Raw genomic sequence first — 18319 nt, 5'->3', positions numbered from 1 at the left:
TCTTTATGTCTCTCCCAGAATTTGTATCTGTCCTATATGCTGCTTAACTGTTTTAAAGCTCCATTATTCTCTTCGTCTTAGCCTGCTGAATAAAACGTATATGTAATTGCTCTATTAAAAGTCATGATTTCAGAGCTTCTTATAGGCATAGGGTCAAGATACATAACAAAGCATTATATGTTTACAAAGGCCCTTTGTAAACACTTGAATCTGGAATGTTAATGGGTTATACATGTATTTTTAATCTACTAACTGAAATTATAAATGTTACAATTCTCTCTATTTTGATTTCCAATTGAAACTCCAATGCTTTGGCTGGTTTGAAGTGAGTTTAATAATTGAACCATTTCTTAAGAAAATAAGAATTAAATTTCTCATTTGAGAAGAAAAGAAAACAATCTTGATAATTTCTGTTTGTGTAGCAAAGCTTCTGATTTTCATACAAAATTAGTAAACATATAAAGAAATATTAATTTTTGAGCATGCATAAATTTAATTAGGCATAATGTGCTCATCTTAATTTCATACTCTTTGCTTTTAGTGCAAATAGTATTTTACTTGTTATACTTGTGAGACAGTGTATATTTTTTCTCCACTATATAGTTTGCTTCTAATTTTAAAAGCATGTTATAAAATATAAGATTAATTTTTCAATCGTACATTATATTTATATAATTTTAGTCTCTAGTCAATATATTTTCCAATCTAATTTTCATCCTAGGAACTAGAGTCTCTTCATGGAAATACTTCTAATTCATTGTACTAAAGAAATTAAAAATCAAATGATAAACTTGGACATTTTCTGTATGGTATCACAGCATTCATTGCCTCTTGTCCCCTTTCTTTAGCTAGATTCTTTAAGTTTCATTCTTTTCAGGACAAAATGCATCTGGAACTTCCATAACTTTCTCAACGTAATAGTTAACGAATCATTAAATAGCATACTTGATTATACATGGTAAGTGCTGATATTCTGGATCATCCTCTCACATGATTTTTAAAAATACTACTTTTAAAATGTACATATTAAGAGTGTTTTTTATGGTCAAGTATGGTACATTTTTACTTACTTCAATAACAAATAGTATTTATATATTTTATTTCTTTAAAATAATAAACCTGTTGGGTGCATTTATGTACATTTATTTGCATAATCAAATAGTATATTTGAGTTAAATTGCCTAAGTTGTTTGTAGTTTATTAAAATGCAGCATTGTAAATTTACCAAATATCGACTACATTTTTATAGATGGTATGATGTATTAAATCTACCTATGGATATTTATTTAAGTGTTCTCTATTTCTTATTTTTTCATTAGCTAAATAGTTATAGCCATTTTATGTTTAAATATGTATTTCAGATTTACAACGTTTCCAACTGGATTTAATTGATTTGATATCTTGACCATTTTTGGTAAGATTTTAACCTTTTTTTCTTGGGACGTATGAACAAAACCCTAAACTAATTAGCTATAAATCTTAGGACCAATATGTTGGTGTTAGAAATGATATCAATTAAGATAAAGGATTAAGTAAACCACATAGAACAACAAAAATAAAAAATAAGCATCTTATTACAATGTTTTTGCCAAGTGATTAAAAAGTCTGCTAACAGGAAACGAATCCATAAGTTCAATTTTTGTGTGTGTGATCTGATGTTAAGATAACCTTCCATTTGAGCAGTTAGAAGTACAGCTGAATCCTCTGGAGAATTGCTGTTCTGTAAATTTGATGGGCTGAGAGCAAGTCTCCATAGTAGATCCATTGTCTCTTTACATGTGAATCCAGAGAACATTTGTTGGGCACCTATTTTGGGTTGGACAATGTGCCAAGTACTTAATTCACACTATCTTGTGCAATTCTTATACAACCCTGCTGAATTCATAGTTACCCCATTTTATGGATTAGAAAACTGAGGCCAAAGAATAATCACTCAATTTCACTAAGCAGTGAGTAGTGGAGCCAGAGTTCCAGGTGGACCTGACTCCAACACCCAGCTTCTTTCACAACAAGAGTCAACATGTCTTTGACCATCAGAGATGAATATGTGTCCACTTTATAGAGTCTATCACAAACTTACCTGTCATAATACATTTGGTCTCAGGGCCTAACATTTTAATGAGATCATTTCATACATTATATATGAGCACTTTATAGAAGTCCATATACGCACAAAGCCAAATCCTATTATGATATTTGTGCCATGTTATCTATGTTCTCTTTTAGTATGAGCATTTGTTTTAAAGTCTCTCCTAAGATTTCTACATCAAATCCCCATCCAATTCCTCTTTTCTCTAAACATTATTACATTATTCCAGTTTAATCATTTCTTGCCTTCCATTATCTTGGAAATGTTGTATTCTTCTGATACTTACCTGTGACAACAAGTGTTGTTCCACTGCCAAAGAGTTTCTTATAATAATTCCACAGTGATTCAGTCCATATCAAAAACTCTAATTCAGTTTCCCTGAGTTCTTCAAACTCTTGTGGTCTGGGATTCTCAAAAGACCAGGGTTCCAGTCCTGGTTCATTTTGCTCATAAGAAGTTCTGCTGCTCCGCAAATCAAATAACTTAAAGCTTTTGGTGTTTCATTTGTCTAAAAACAGTGATGTTTCAAAATCAGTTCAACATCGCTACTGGCAATGAAGTGAAACCAAAATGAAACAAGATATAAAAAAGCAATTTGATTAAAATGTTATTGGTCGCAGTGCAGTGGCTTGTGCCTATAATCCCAGCACTTTGGGAGGCTGAGGTGGGTTGCTTGAGCTCAGAATTTTGAGGCCAGCCTGGGCAACACAGTACCTAGTGAGACCCCATATTTACTAAAAATAAAAAAAAGCATTAGCTGAGCATGATGTGCATGCCTGTAGGCCCAACTACTGGAGAGGCTAAGGCAAGAGGGTCGCTTGAGCCTAGGAGTTGAGGCTGCATTCAGCCTTGATCACACCACTGCACTCCTACCTGGGCAACAGGGGAAGACCCTGTCTCAAAAAAAAAAAAAAAAATGCTATGGCAATATAAGAGATTATGATGATGATGTCATCATCATTGTTATGATTAGCAAATCTGTTTGCTATGATTGTGTGCCTTGACATGACATTTTAACTCTATAGGACCAAGCATTGCCCTTACTAAAAAAAATTCAGCATTTTGGAGTGGCAGTTAAATCCATAGCAATTAAGCAGGAAGAATAATTTCTCAGTTCCTCTGTTTGCATTCCACTTTGCTCTGGGATTCTCAAAGCCATCGTCCCCATCATCACAAGAAACATGCCTTCCACGTGCTCAATCTTTACTTGGCTATCATTTGCCTTATCTGCCGTGTTAAGAAAATCAAAGGGAACATCGGCTAAAGTCTAATATAAGCAGTCAGTATATGGAAATTCTTCCCTTGTGTTTTTCAAAACAAGTGAGCCTTTTTCTAATCAGCAGCACAACTTATTTGCCTTCCAATTTTCACCAGAAACTTCAGCCTCAAACTGACTTCTGTCTAGTTTATGCCAAAGTCCAGCTTGAAACACCTGGCTTGACCATTCAAGGGAGAATGGGTAGAAAAATGGCAGGAGGCCTGGTCCTCAAATCCATCTCTCTGTTGTCACTTTAGATCACTACATGTTATCTGCCTGACCATGTCTGCTGAGAATCACCATCTATGCATTTCATTAAATGTCAGGATGCCCATAGCACTGATGCAGTGGTAATATGCAGTGGGTTTTTCATGACCATTCCTTTCATTTTCCAAAATGGAAGTTGAAGGCAATGCCCACTCTTCCATTCCCTTCTAAAGGACTCATGCATTGAAGTCTTTTTCCAATTTAGTAATAGAAAAAAATATGATATTTGAAAATTTGGTGTGCTTCTTTTTATCAGTTAGTAAGATGTATGTATTCCCCTACCTTTTCCTCCTTCCTTTGAGCATAAAATTTTAAACTGTGCTCCTTGTTAGGTAATCAGAGGCCTTTTTCCTTCTCCTTTCCTTAAGGCTTTAGATCATCTGTATTTATGTAATGGTCTGACTGTGCTTGTGTCTTTTAATTTAGGTCTTCTCAAATAGATTTTGGAAACAGGTAGCTTAAATAAGTAACAAATAGTTCGTGCATTTAGCATGTTTCTCTTTTGTCCTCAGGAGTTGTTTGTTTTGTAAGGTCAAGCTCAAATAAGACACAAGGAATGGAGAATATGTTTGCAAATCCTAGCTCTGTGATAGGGACACCTAAATACTAAATTTAGATAGAAAGTGCCAGAACCTAAAATGAGGCTTTTTTCCCCAAAATTTTCTCTCACAACATGGGGAGGTGCCTTATGTATGGTACAGTCTTTGTGTAACCTCTCATATTAAAAAATATTCTTCTAATACTCTGCTTTGATCCAGAAGGACTAACTGGATGAGATATCAACATGAAATGAACTCAGTGAATGCTAGTTTTGGGGATAGCACGGGTAAAAGAAAAAAAAAAGCAAAGAAATTTATCATGAATTTAGTCATTATTACTTGGAGCTAAGGTCCCTGTAGTTTTTACTTACTTCATACAAATGTAGAATAACAGAATAAATCAGAAAAAATAATTTCCTTTTATTTTGTGAATGGATAATTGTTTCCTAGAGTAAAATATTCAGGGACACCATCACATGAGGAATCCAAAATGGACACTGAGACCTGAGATGCCTTAGAAAGTTGCTCTGAGATAGATGCTTTACATGCATGTGAAGCATCAAAACAAAATTTTTAATGAAATACAAGGGCGAAAAAGGCAATATTTCTCAACTGATATTGGTATTGATATAATCTTTAACTTTGAGGTATGATCCAGTTAAGAAATTAAATGTTGTAATTAGACATTTGACTGTTTTACTTGTATCCCTATAAATTTACATATTCAAGTTGGGGGAAGGGAAAATACATATTTTCTTAAACTTATATAAATTTTCTCTGGAAAATGAAAAATCACCTTGTATTCAGGCAGATCATATTTGAGATAATACATAAAACATTCTAATTACTTTTAGAAGCAGGTACAATTAGGCTTTTAGAAATAGAAAGCATTTTATGAACAGTGACATTTGTTCTGAAGTGAGCTGTTAAATAGACGGGGATTGATACATTTTTCTGTATTCCTGAGGGTATAAAGACCTCTCATGGGTAGTAACTTGAATTCTGGAAGAGGAAAGAATATTTCTATCACCTACCAAGTGCCAGGCATTCAGCTACCCTGAAAAATTGCTATTCGTATACTGAGGCCAGGAATGTGACATATTCAGGTAAGGTTGATCAGTTTTTTCTAAAAAACATCTATCAGTTTTTCATTACTGGAATAAAAACAGAAAAAAAATCTTACTTACCAGGCGAAGTTACTATGAGCCTAGTCCCTTTTGCAAATGTCTTGATCCAATCAGTGCTATCACACTGGTCTAAGCTTCTACAAAAATCTCAACCTTCTGATCCTCATGACATGACTAGCAATCCAACAACTTTGAACTAGCAATTTCATCTTCTGGCTTTTTTGGAAGTCCTTGAATATAGGTTTTGTGACATGTGATAGTTTGTAATTTTTCCTCATAAATTGCCTGCTTTCTTCTAAGGCAGTAATTCTTGAAAAGCATCAACAGAAAAAGGAAATGTTAAGAAAAAAAACCAACAACAACAAAAAAAGAAAGGCCAGGCACAGTGGGTCACGCCTGTAATCCTAGCACTTTCGGAGGCTGAGGCAGGTGGATTGCCTGAACTCAGGAGTTCAAGACCAGCTTTGGCAACACAGTGAAACCCCGTCTCTACTAACATACAAAAAAAAATATTATCCAGGTGTGGCAGCGTGTGCCTGTAGTCACAGCTACTCGGGAGGCTGAGGCAGGAGAATTGCTTGAACCCGGGAGGCAGAGGTTGCAGTGAGCCGAGATCGTGCCATTGCACTCCAGCCTGGGCGACAGAGCGAAAAAACAGCAGGCTCAATGGGTCAACGCACTACTTTTCTAAATTACCAGGAAAAGTATTCAGAGAATTGTCTTTTTTTTTCTTTTTTAATTTCCGGGGGTTTAATTGTGTTGAAACTGCTTTGAGATTACATGAAAGGAAAAGCGCTTCCGTCCTCACAAACACCAGGGCCTCTCTGTTAGAAATTTGGGAAGATACTTCTGAAAGGAGGAAGCTCTTTAGTAACTGAAAATGCAAATGTGTCAACGCAGATAAAATTGAGAAATTTGAACAAAGGTCTCCACTTTCCAAAAGCCACTTGTATCATTTGGCAACATGATGCTTTACCAAGGCAATGCCAAACGAGGAAATGTTTTCTACAATGATTTATTATCATTTTTCCTGGAATAGCAGAAATTTGTAGAATTCTATCTCCCATGGAATAATACATTCTTTATTTAAACTATGGCATAACCAAAAAAAAATTTAGTTATCTGATATGTTGAAAAATCTGCCATCTTAAGCTGGTGTTGGCTGTGTGATCTCCTGAGTACAGATGAGGTGTTCAGTTGCAAGGACTGAGGAGGACAAGCCTTGACGACCTCCATGTCCACTCCAGATCCACCCTACTCCAGCCTAAGTCCCACGAGTCCTCATTCAGGAAGGTATGAATGAGGTCACAGAGGGCACCTGTCCATACACAGCAGCTCACAGCTCCCAATTCAATGGAGAGGACAATGGGGCTGAGTGAAAATTATGTTTGGAAAGGGTTTCTTCTTAATAGAAAATTCAAAATTATTATGTGGCGCTGTCAATGACCCTTTACACCTGTGATAGATGGAATGACGCCCACTCAATCTCTTTTTGTCCTCTGGCCTTCCTTATTCTAGGACCATGAGGGGAAGCATCAGAAGTCTTAGCAGCTGTCAATATTTCAAGAGCCATGAAGGATTTAACTAATAAAATGTGAAAAAGTAATGAATTATAAAATCTTTTATTAAATTTATCAAACGAATACAAGAATGATATGAAGAACACAGTATTTAGTTTTCCTAAGGACATAAAATAAAACCCAAATAAATAGAGAAACATACATTGATGAATAAAAAGCTTCTATCATAAAGAGGCCAATACATCCTAAATTCATCTATAAATTTCCAGCAATTCCAGTCAGAATTACTACGACATGTTATTGTTGTTCCAGGGTGTGAAGTTTATTGTTGGGCTAGATAAGTTTATTTTAAATTCTATAGGGATGAATAAATATGAGATGATTGAAAAGTAATTTTCTGAAAAATGGTACAGTGAATAGACATTTGGCATAGTATATCTTAATTCTTATCACAAAGCTACTGAGATAATGACAATGATACAAGAATAATGAAATAAATAAAACAGAAATTCTCCAGAAAATGTGTTAAGTATGTGTAGCTATTAAAAACACGCTGGAGCATTTTTAAATTGTAAGGAAATGATGGATTATTTGGAAACGGGCATTAGGAAAATAATTACCCGAGAAAATAAAAATATCACTCTACCTCATCCCAGATAACACAGGGTCCAAATAGATTAAAATTAAAATTAAAATGACAAAGCTACAAGTGGCCAGAAGGAACATGTAGAAGAATAATTGTATCCATTGAGTAAAGAGGCATGAGATGGAAATGGGGTAGGAGAAACTTAACACATTAATTTTTAAGAAGTAAGAATGTGGAAAATTTTCTATTTTTATAGTATTTTCAAATAAATGTTTTTGAAAGAAGAATAGACAATGAGGACTTGCTAAAAGATTTAGGGAGGAAAGTGACATGATCACATTTGCACTTGAGGAAGATAAATGTGCAAGCAGAAAGGAAGGGGCTCTCCCCAGGACAGCAATTTGGGTGAAGCAGATGGTTTTATAGGTGGTCGCCATAAGCCAATAAGAGGCAACAGGGACCTCCGTTGTTGCAGTGATGGTGGAGATGGACAGAGTGGCTGCAGTAATAAACATTAACAAGTTTACTTGAGTTTTTAAAATATTCTTATGAAATAAATTATTATCTCAGGAAGTTGGGCATGTCCTTAAAGTAGGCAAAATAAACTTCTAAGTTGATTGAGGCCTGTGTCAGATACTTTTTGGTTTATTGCTGTCTCTACAGTACCAACAGTGTGTGCCGATACTGTGGAGGACTTGCATGTGCCAGGTGTCATTAACTCATCTAATCCACATAACTTCAGGAAACGGGGCATTATAACTTCATTTTACGTGAGGAGATTATGGCACATAGAGTTCCTGGACCTCACCTGAGTTCACCCAGATACTAAACACCATACCCGGGATTCCTGGGATCAGAGAGCATGTGCTGAACCTCTCCATCACGCTGCCTCTCTGCTGTTAGGGCAGCTCTCACGGGGGTATCGTGAGGATCAGGAAACACAGTGTCTGTGAAACACTCTAGAGCTGAGCTCACACGGTACGCGTCACAGTAGATGGTGTCCTATAGCCACTGGAATGTCCTAAACCAAATGAATCTGACTCTGATGACCTTTAAAACAGAAGCCACATGGGCTCCTTCATTTGGTTGTAGTTCCTCTTAGAAGGTGGGATAACCACGATCTCAGGGAAAGAATTAGAAATGGGGTGTTGGGCCATTCTTACTACCAATACAGAATTCCATAGCCCAATTGCCATGCTGTTTCTTACCTTGGATGTTCAATTCGATGTCATCCAATTAAAACACACATGGACAAAACTCAGCTTTTCATCTTTTAAAATTTATTTTGCCTATTACAAAAAACACACCACATAATTCAACTAGCAAAGAAGACTGCTTCAGGGCATGTAAAATGAAAGGCTTCCAGGCAGTTATCTGATTAAAGAACACTAAGAGAGGGACAAGGCTAGAAGCCGCAGGCTGTCTACACTATAGCAGGCGCCATTTGGGTTGGCTGGAGGAGCTGTGGAAAACATGGAGAGGGTGGTGCTGGAGACCGCCATGGCTATTCCTCATTGTTATTACAGAGTGAGGTTCTCTGTGTGCCCATTGGTTTGAAAACCATTATACAATAATGATAGAATAGTACACACATGAGAACTGAAATGGCCCAAACCCAGAAAGAAAGCCCAACTAGATCCTCAGAAGACACTTCTAGGGACAATAACCGATGAGGAAAAGATGGCCTCCTTGTGCCACCGTCTGTTACGATTTCACTCCATTGCAGCAGACAGCCGTTCTTCTAAGCAGACAGAAGGCGATGATGGCAAAATAGACCACACTCTTGAGGAACAGGAGCAGGTACGTGTAACATGCAGAGGTATTTGTGAGCTGCAGCAGTAGTGCATCTAAGAGAAATTGCACATGTTCTTTTTACAGAATAAGATATATTAATGGGAGAGGGGTTCACAAATACTTATTTCTCATGATTTATATTGAAGTGATATTCCACCACCACCAAAACCTAAAAACAAACATCTACTGCTACCACCACCACCAAGAGTCAGACAAGTCAGAATTCAGCTTTCAAGTTGATTAACAACCTCTGCTAAATTCACTTAGAACATTTTAAACTATTAAAAAGTAAGGTTGCATTGTAGAAAATCAAAGAAAGTGGTTAATCCAGATTTGCTGTTGTGTTAGGCAGTTGTGGCACACTCACCTGTCTTTCCTAAATGTCTCTAATTATGGCTATGCTATTATTGGGTGACTTCATTTAATATTATTTGAAGTTTTGCAAGAGATATGTGATGTGAAGGAATAAGTAAAGACAGTGGGGGTGGACCACCAGTGGCTACTCAATGAGCTACAAGGCTGAGTCTCTACCTGTGGAAATTTCCATTTACATGTTTTGTCTTCATAAAGTCAGAATTCCAGGAACAACAGTCCTTGGTGTGGAAAAGGATCTCAAGAAGTGATGTGTCCATAACTCCCTGCCCTTGGTCAGTGAGGTGTTACTGCCCCTCCCTGCCTGGTATGGCAGCTTAAGTCAGAGCCCCTTGGTATTGGAAATAGAAGAAAGTTGAGCAGGGCTAGAGCCAATGCTTCTAGTCACATTCTTTGTGCATATGTAGAGAGAAAAAGCCAGAAACAAGTATTCATTCTGCGTCTGCTAAATGAGATACCCTATGCCAGACATCTCAAATTCATGCCCTTATCTCTTCAGTAACTGTGAATCTGGTGTAATTATTCTTATTTGGCTGATGAAAAAAATGTTACTCACAAAATATAGGTCAATTACACCTAATCATTAAAAGAGGTGGAGTGAAAGTCCAGTCTGCAAAGCCCATGCACCTACCCATCCCCACATTATGTCCATTTTGTTTCAGGTTCCTGGATTGGTAATTTCTTGCTATCTGACTCTATTGTAGAAAAAGAATAGAAAACTTACTAAGTACATAAACTTTTTGTTTGATAGCCTGATTTGAAATCCCAGATCTAGCTGTGTGACATGTATAGGGATTTTTATAATTATTTGCTTTAAAGGGACTGTAAATTGGGAGAAAAAAAGTACCATTTTATAGGAGTATTAAGAGGGTTAAACAAGAAAATGCAGAACACAGCCCAAGCCCTTTTGTGTAAAAAGCACTTGATAAACACTAGTTCGTGTTATTAGCTACTAGCAAAGACCAAAGACTAAAACAAAACAACTCGAGAAGCAGCATGGTATCATGTTTTCCCAGTCATTAAACAAAAGACAGGACAGGAGGCCGGGCACACTGGCTCACGCCTGTAATCCCAACACTTTGGGAGGACGAGGGGGCAGATCACGAGGTCAGGAATTTGAGACCATCCTGGCCAACATGGTGAAACCCCAACTCTACTAAAAATACAAAAATTAGCTGGCCATGGTGGCAAGTGCCTGTAGTCCTAGCTACTCGAGAAGCTGAGGCAGGAGAATCACTTGAAGCCGGGAGGCAGAGTTTGTGGTGAGCTGAGATCCTGCCACTGCACTCCAGCCTGGGTGACAGAGCACGACTGTCCAAAAAAAAGACACATGGATGAATAAAATCTGTTTTTTGAAATAATTAAAAGCATATCACTATACCACTGTACCCTCTAATTTACAGTCATCTCATACCCCAAAGCAGTAGTTTACTTTCTTAATACAACTTCTAGAAAATGAAGGACTAATTTAAAATATCACTAGGTCCATTCTGCAGCATCCAACCTAGCAAAATCCATTCCCTGATTTTTGAAGCCAGAAAAGTTCAAAACTTAAAATGATCAGGAGGAAGTAAAAAACACAAAAACTTACAATTTGCATCTTTTGAACAATTGTCTTTGGGATCCATTGTGATGACATCTAGAAGAATGAGAGCAAGTACTAGTCAATTGTTCGTGTGTGTGTGTGTGTAATTAAATGAATATTTATAAAACCTGTCGACAGCGAGGCAGGAGGACAGTTATTAAAAATATGAGCCCACAATTCCAGAAACAATTGGTCTAATTCTATGTAGTTAGGTAGATCTAATTAATATATTATGTTTTTGCACATCAAGATGTTGAAGTTTGTGAAGAATACATTTTTTTCCTTTTTATCACAACTGGAGTGTAGTATCCAAGAGCATTTGCTTTTCCTTCTGTATTCATAGCTCCTAGCACAGTGACTGCCACAAAGTATGTTTTTGATAAATACTTGTTCAATGGAAAAATAAACTGAACAAATGGCTACTTTATAGCCTTCAACACACACTGCTGACATGAGATCAGCAAAAAGATTAATTTTGTTTTGTCTGTTTGTTTGCCTGTTTTTTTTTTGTTTTTTGTTTTTTGTTTTTTGTTTTTTGAGGCAGGGTCTCACTGTCACCCAGGCTGGAGTGGAGTATAGTGCGGTGTCATCATGCCTCACTGAAACCTCAAACTCCACAGGCTCAGGAGATCCTCCCATCTCAGCCTTCTGAGTAGCTGGGAGTACAGGCACATGTCAGCACTCCGAGCTAATGTTTCTATTTTTTGTAGAGACAGGGTTTCGCCATGTTGCCCAGGCTGGTTTCCAACTCCTGGGCTCAAGCAGTCTTCCTGCCTTGTCCTTACAAAATGCTGGGATTACAGGGATAAGCCACCACACTCGGCCAAGAATTCTTTCAGTCCTAGAATCCACAACAGAATCTTACATGTTTGAAGGAGTCTGGCTTAGAAAAATTTCTCATCTAAGCAAAAAAAGCAGTCATTCCTTTCCAAATCATGCTTATCCCCAATGTCCCCAGCAAGTACAAATGATTTTCTGGAGGTATAGTGTTTCTGGACATAACAACAACCATATTAATAAAAGCTAACATCTACTGAGTGCTCATTATTGTGTCAGGCACCATGTTAAATGCTTCCCATGCATTTTTTGTTTAATGCCCCAATAACACTTAAGTGAGTTGTATTATGTATGGCCCCATGTTCTGAATGAGGAAATAAAGTTTAAAAAGTGCAGGCAACTTGCCGAGAGTCATATCAGTGAGTAGCAGAGCCAGTATTCAGACAGTAGTTGTAGCGGAAGAAAACAAATTGGACGTATGAAAAGTACTTTGTAGAAATAATCCACAGAAATAGACAGAAAGTAATTTATAAAGAGACAATATAATGTCACCATTGTGTACTCTAAGAAAATCTCTTTCAGTATGTTAATTACTCTCAGCAAATGGTCATTTTTATTACAGGAGCTCTGCATTTCGGTGCAATTCTTTCTGGGACTAGAAAGCGAGAGGCCAAGTCACATTGACAGTTCTCTCAACAAAACCTGAGGTGAGAGTTGAATTTATCTGTGATGTTTAAAAAAAAAAATGAAGAAGCAAACATGCAAACAAAGACAACATATTTTAAAACAGAAGAAAACAGAGTCGCATTGGTGTGTTGGTTTATTATTTTTCTACTAGATGTGTTCTTGTCTATACGGATATGATTCTGGTGTGCAATTTTATGCACTCACTGAGATCTTTATTTCATGAATTCTAAAAAAATGGACTTGAGGTATGGGCTTTGGGTAAGTCTCACAAATGCAAATGTTAGTTATCAAGTCTGCATGTCCAAATATCTTTAAGGGCTGACTTTAATGGGTTTTCAATGTCTTTTTATTTTCCTCATGGTGACTTCATTTATTAAAAGATAAATGAAAATGACTATCATTTATTTCCATGCATTGATTGAGGTAAAAAGAATAAAGAAACTATTCCCCATAATAAAATCTCTAAGTGTATCCTGAGTTCTCTCTCTCTCAATCAACGTTGGTTGCAAATGTGGACCAGATTAGTTTCATCTCCTTGAAAAGCACTTCATTGATTATATAATATGATCACTTCCATGTTATATTTTTAGCTTTTCTCAGAAAAACAAACTTTCAAGAAAGAGCATTAGAAATCTACTGTAGAATGACATTAAGAGAAGTGTCCTCCTTAACGTTGCTGCCTTGGGAAGCGCATGAAAGACATTTTACTTTTTGGCCGGGCACAGTGGCTGACGCCTATAATCCCAGGACTTGGAGGCCGAGGTGTGTGGATCACTTGAGGTCAGGAATTTGAGACCAGCCTGGCCAACATGGTGAAACCCCATCTCTACTAAAAATACAAAAATTAGCCAGGTGTGGTGGCAGGCACCTGCAATCCCAGCCAGTCGGGAGGCTGAGGTAAGAGAATCGCTTGGACCCAGGAGGTGGAGGTTGCAGTGAGCTGAGATCATGCCACAGCACTCCTGCTTGGGCAACAAGAGTGAAACTCCGTCAAAAAAAAAAAGAAGACTTTTTGCTTTTAGAATTTAGTGTAAAGTAAAACACATTATAAAACTGTAACTTCTCTCCTGTATTATATTCACTGCCCTGGAACTTACTACACTTTTTATTTTGCCCTGATCACTAGAAAAATCAGAACACTTAAGCACAGTGGTAAGACTACCCTCAAGCTTTGCACATTTGCCTCCCCTTTGTGTCTCAGCAAAGGAAATAGAAAATTGGAAATGTTTTTAGATAAACATCGTTCTGTCAACAACAGATAAACATCATTTTGTCAACAATAAACCCGTCGTTTTTAGGTTAAACTTTGTGGGTAGCAAGATTGAGGTGAGTGACTCTCCTGCTTCAGTAGAACATTCCTGAAAGATGTATATTTGTTCTTATTTCCCGATCAAGTCATCAAAAGAAGGGAGGGCTCTTTTTGAGCATTTACCATGTGTCATGTTGCTAGATGATTCTGTATATGTTGTTTCTTTAATCCATCTAACAACCCTAAAAATCAGCATATGACTTTCTTATTTTGTATAATGGAGCTGAGGCTGAGAAACCTTCAGTAACTTTTTCAATTTTGTTTTCTCCAAAGCCTATACCATTTTAATTCTATAGAAAAGTAGCAGGGCATTTATGCTACCATTAAATGTAACAACATTTAAGAAAGATTTATGTTTGTTTTTCATTAATACTGAAAGGAAAAAATGCAGCATTCCCTTTCAAGGAAGTGTTCTGAGAGATGATATGTGTAAACACATACCTGTCTTTATTGGAGGAAAGATAATTTCTTGATCAACTCCGTTTTTATTATTCTCATGTCTGACGATACATCTGTGTTCTTTGTCCAGTGACTTTTCTGGCACCGTTAACCAGCTAAATTTCATGTATGTGTCGTTAGTCTTCATGGTGTTCCCCTCCTGTGATCCCAGAATTGTGTTGCTCTTCTTTTCTTGCCAATGTATCTTAATAACATCCGGGAAAAATGTCTCAAGAAGACAAAGGTAGGTTCCAGCCTTATGGAGGTTTGTTTCAGCAATTGAAGGAAGAAAAATAGTGGGCTTGGGGGAAACATCTGCATCAAGATGTTTATCTATAGGGAGAAATGAAATATGAATTTAAAAGAATCATTAGAGAAGCACACACATTGCACGGTTTGAAGTGGCCTAGTACATAACCATAAAAAGAGAAGGTGCCATTGAGCTGGTGTCCACCGCGGCCTTTCATCCAGGATAGGATGCACAGTACGTATTATTGTGCTATTTTACAGATGTTGAAAAGAGGATCAAGACATTAAATAACTTGCCAAAAGTCACAGCTCTCAAGCGTCAGATGCTGGATGAAAACTTGGCCCTTGTTTATTCTGCACATGCTGTGATGAGTGTGATTTTTAACTGCCTCCTACCAGGGCTTCCAACGTTCATGAGCATATTTATTTTATTTTTTAATCTCTTTTGTTTCATCATAATGAAGCAGGTTTTCAAAGTGGATGGCAGGGGAAAGTGGAAGAAGGTCAGAAAACTTTAATGATGTCTCTACAGATGAGACTCTTTGGTCCTTTTCCCCCTTCCCTTTTCCATCCTTTGTAACTTATGTTCTTTGGTCAAATAAGACACATTCTCATGTTCTGCAATTTTGTGTACTCCCACTCTTCATTTAACTAAATCTGCAATGCACCATATTTATCTTATTATTTATCTTATTTCCCATATGAATAAATGTCAGAATTTTTTTTTTTTTTTTTGAGACTGGGGCTTGCTCTGTCGTCCGGGTTGGAATGCAGCAGCACGATCATAGCTCACTGCAGTCTTAACTTCCCAGGCTCAAGTGATCCTCCCACCTCAGCCTCCCAAGTAGCTGGGACTACAGGTATGCACCACCATGCCTGGCTAATATTTGTTTTTTCTAGGGACATATTTCACCATATTGACCAGGCTGGTTTAAGACTCCTGAGCTCAAGTGATCTGCCTGCTTCAGCCTCCCAAATCCTGGGATTATAGGTGTGAGCCACCATGCCTAGCCACTTTGTTCACTTTTATTTTTAACATACACAGTCACTTGTTTTAAAGAGAATCTACTTCCACATGTACACACTGTCTATCAAGTTGACTGTGTAGCTTCAATGTGTATGCCATGCGCAGTTCCCCCAGTTAATATCTAACTTTATATAACATCTCAATTTCACATCTGCACCCTCCAAGTTTTGGGATGCAGCAGTATTTACAGCTGTACCTCCAGATTATTCACCATCTCTCGAATTTAGAAACAAAATGGCAACATTTCCAATACTCTTATTTAAATTTTTTATTGATTATTTTCAGAAATACTCTTGTGTTAATCTTATGCAGTAATGCACTTATCAAAATTTTGTTTTGCTTTAGAAAGTATTCACCAAAAGCACATTTTATTTTGGAATTTCATTTGAAGTTTAAGAATGACTAAGAATGCACCAGGGGTGTATTTTTTATACTAGTTTTTATATAAATTTACCCCATTAATGAGAAGGTCTATGTAAATCAGTGTATCTATATTTTGACTCTTTATGTCTCTCCCAGAATTTGTATCTGTCCTATATGCTGCTTAACTGTTTTAAAGCTCCATTATTCTCTTCGTCTTAGCCTGCTGAATAAAACGTATATGTAATTGCTCTATTAAAAGTCATGATTTCAGAGCTTCTTATAGGCATAGGGTCAAGATACATAACAAAGCATTATATGTTTACAAAGGCCCTTTGTAAACACTTGAATCTGGAATGTTAATGGGTTATACATGTATTTTTAATCTACTAACTGAAATTATAAATGTTACAATTCTCTCTATTTTGATTTCCAATTGAAACTCCAATGCTTTGGCTGGTTTGAAGTGAGTTTAATAATTGAACAATTTCTTAAGAAAATAAGAATTAAATTTCTCATTTGAGAAGAAAAGAAAACAATCTTGATAATTTCTGTTTGTGTAGCAAAGCTTCTGATTTTCATACAAAATTAGTAAACATATACAGAAATATTAATTTTTGAGCACGCTATAAATTTAATTAGGCATAATGTGCTCATCTTAATTTCATACTCTTTGCTTTTAGTGCAAATAGTATTTTACTTGTTACACTTGTGAGACAGTGTATATTTCTCCATTATATAGTTTGCTTCTAATTTTAAAAGCATGTTATAAAATATAAGATTAATTTTTCAATTGCACATTATATTTATATAATTTTAGTCTCTAGTCAATATATTTTCCAATCTAATTTTCATCCTAGGAACTAGAGTCTCTTCATGGAAATACTTCTAATTCATTGTACTAAAGAAATTAAAAATCAAATGATAAACTTGGACATTTTCTGTATGGTATCACAGCATTCATTGCCTCTTGTCCCCTTTCTTTAGCTAGATTCTTTAAGTTTCATTCTTTTCAGGACAAAATGCATCTGGAACTTCCATAACTTTCTCAATGTAATAGTTAACGAATCATTAAATAGCATACTTGATTATACATGGTAAGGGCCGATATTCTGGATCATCCTCTCACATGATTTTTAAAAATACTACTTTTAAAATGTACATATTAAGAGTGTTTTTTATGGTCAAGTATGGTACATTTTTACTTACTTCAATAACAAATAGAATTTGTATATTTTATTTATGTAAAATAATAAACCTGTTGGATTCATTTATGTACATTTATTTGCATAATCAAATAGTATATTTGAGTTAAATTGCCTAAGTTGTTTGTATTTATTAAAATGCAACATTGTAAATTTACCAAATATCGACTACATTTTTTATAGACGGTATGATATATCAAATCTACATATGGATATTTATTTAAGTGTTCTCTATTTCTTATTTTTTCATTAGTTAAATAGTTATAGCCATTTTATGTTTAAATATGTATTTCAGATTTACGACGTTTCCAACTGGATTTAATTGATTTGATATCTCGACCATTTTTGGTAAGATTTTAACCATTTTTTCCTGAGACGTATGAACAGAACCCTAAACTAATTCGCTATAAGTCTTAGGACCAATATGTTGGTGTTAGAAATGATATCAATTAAGATAAAGGATTAAGTAAACCACATAGAACAACAAAGATAAAAAATAGACATCTTAATACAATGTTTTTGCCAAGTGATTAAAAAGTCTGCTAACAGGAAACGAATCCATAAGTTCAATTTTTGTGTGTGTGAGCTGATGTTAAGATAACCTTCCATTTGAGCAGTTAGAAGTACAGCTGAATCCTCTGGAGAATTGCTGTTCTGTAAATTTGATGGGCTGAGAGCAAGTCTCCATAGTAGATCCCATTTTCTCTTTACATGTGAATCCAGAGAACGTTTGTTGGGCACATATTTTGGGTTGGACAATGTGCCAAATACTTAATTCACACTATCTTGTGGAATTCTTATACAACCCTGCTGAATTCATACTGTTATCCCATTTTATGGATTAGAAAACTGAGGCCAGAGAATAATCACTCAATTTCACTAAGCAGTGAGTAGTGGAGCCAGAGTTCCAGGTGGACCTGACTCCAACACCCGGGTTCTTTCACAACAAGAGTCAACATATCTTTGACCATCAGAGATGAATGTATGTCCACTTTATAGAGTCTATCACAAACTTACCTGTCATAATACATTTGGTCTCAGGGCCTAACATTTTAATGAGATCATTTCATACATTATATATGAGCACTTTATAGAAGTCCATATATGCACAAAGCCAAATCCTATTATGA

The 18319-nt window shown here is 36.2% G+C and overlaps 1 protein-coding gene across 3 annotated transcripts in view; it reads right to left on the bottom strand.

Annotated features, from left to right (window-relative positions):
- LOC100937967 (T cell receptor gamma constant 1) overlaps positions 1 to 18319 on the bottom strand; it is a 45049-nt gene that overhangs the window by 13844 nt on the left and 12886 nt on the right. For 2 of the 3 annotated variants that reach the window (XM_054559284.1, XM_054559285.2), the window contains 2 exons: positions 14352 to 14681; positions 11144 to 11191 (listed from right to left, as the gene is read on the bottom strand). In XM_054559284.1, coding sequence (XP_054415259.1) covers positions 11144 to 11191; positions 14352 to 14681 — 378 coding nt within the window. Of the gene's footprint in view, positions 1 to 8644; positions 9234 to 11143; positions 11192 to 14351; positions 14682 to 18319 lie in introns of those variants that run through there. The other variant, XM_054559286.2, reaches the window with a different exon arrangement.

This window comes from Pongo abelii, chromosome 6 (assembly GCF_028885655.2).
Source record: "Pongo abelii isolate AG06213 chromosome 6, NHGRI_mPonAbe1-v2.0_pri, whole genome shotgun sequence".
Taxonomy (NCBI): domain Eukaryota; kingdom Metazoa; phylum Chordata; class Mammalia; order Primates; family Hominidae; genus Pongo; species Pongo abelii.
Note: the sequence above shows the minus strand (reverse complement) of the source record. Positions and strands in the feature narration are given on the sequence as shown.